General features: G+C 48.3%; 1 protein-coding gene across 1 annotated transcript in view; it reads right to left on the reverse strand.

Moving 5' to 3' along the window:
- Positions 1-616, reverse strand: part of ETH_00043395 (uncharacterized protein) — a gene marked incomplete at both ends in the record, with an annotated part of 3,004 nt that extends 2,388 nt beyond the window's left edge. Inside the window, one exon of the mRNA XM_013375116.1 lies at positions 181-616. Coding sequence (XP_013230570.1) covers positions 181-616 — 436 coding nt within the window. The remainder of the gene's footprint in view (positions 1-180) is intronic.
- Between the last annotated feature and the right edge of the window lie 706 nt (positions 617-1,322).

The following is a 1,322-nucleotide window of genomic DNA, read 5'->3' on the forward strand; positions in this document are numbered from 1 at the left end:
CAGGGGGCCCCTAGGGTCTTCTTGCTGCGCAGCACGGGGGCCCCCCTCCGGTTCTGTCGCTGGGGACAGCAGCGCAGCAGGGGGCCCCCCGAAGTCCGTAGCAGCAGCAGCAGCAGCAGCGCCCAGGGCCCCTTCGAGGAGCCTCGGGGTGTCCATGAGCCGCAGGTCTCCGTCGCCCACGAGCAGCAGCTGCTGCTGCATGAGCTGCTGCTGCAGCAGCTGCTGCTGCTGCTGCGGCTCCTGTTGCAGCTGCTGCTGCTGCTGCTGCTGCACCGGAGAGGCCGGCCACAGGGCCGTGGGCTCCCCTATAGGGGCACATGTGGGGTCTGTTGCAGCAACATATACTGTAGAAACTAAAGAAGTAACAAATCGACTAGAGTGGGGCCCCCAGTCCATGGGTTGCTGCAGCCTGCGGTGCTGCAGTGCCTCGGGAAGGTCAAGCGAGCGCAGGGGCCCCTGGGGGCCCCCCTGGGGGCCCCCCTGGGGGCCCCACAGGGGCCCCCCCGTGGGGGCCCCCCACAGGGGGGGGCCCCCAGGGGGCCCCCACAGGGGGCCCCTCTCGCTGGCCAGGGCCGCGCAGAGGAAAGGGTCCAGGGGCGGGGGCAGCTGGGGGGCCCTAAGAGCAGGGGCAGCAGCAAAGAGGCAAAAGTGCGCAAAATGAAGCAAAAAAAAGAAATAAAAGGAAATAAAAAGAAACAAAAAGAATTAAAAAGAATTAAATTGTTCAAGTGGAGATTTATTTGCAGGAAATTGCAGAAAAAAGCCAAAAAAATGGACCGAAAATGATCAAAATCCAGCCAAGTCCGGCACTGGCAGCAGCAGCTGCAGCAAGCATTTAAAAGATCTAAAATAAGAAATAAAATAAGATAAAATAAAATAAAATAAAACAAACTAAAATAAAATAAAGATAAAATAAAAAGATTTAAAAGATTAAATATAAAGCATTAGAACGATAAAAAAGAATTTAAAAAAAACGATTTTTGAAACTTCGAATAAAAGATATAAAGGTAAAGAGAGAAAATAAGAATAAATAGTACAAATGAGTAAAATTGAAACAAAAACAAATAATACAAATGAGTAAAATTAGAAATGGAAAAATTAAAAAAAGAAATAAAGTGAAAAAGGAAAAAAGAAAAAAGAAGCAAAAGGAAACAAATTAAAAAGAACGAAAAAAGAGTTAATTTAAAAAAAAAGGAAGAAATTATTTAATTAAATTAAATTAAAAAGCTGCAGCAAGAAAAAAGGAAAAGCAAAAGGCAGCAGCTTACAGGGGGAGCGCAGCAGAGCCGTAGGAAGGCGCAGCAGCAGCAGCAGCAGCAGCA

The sequence above is a fragment of the Eimeria tenella genome, genomic scaffold, assembly GCF_000499545.2.
Source record: "Eimeria tenella Houghton genomic scaffold, Eth_scaff2529, whole genome shotgun sequence".
NCBI classification, from domain to species: Eukaryota; Apicomplexa; class Conoidasida; order Eucoccidiorida; family Eimeriidae; genus Eimeria; species Eimeria tenella.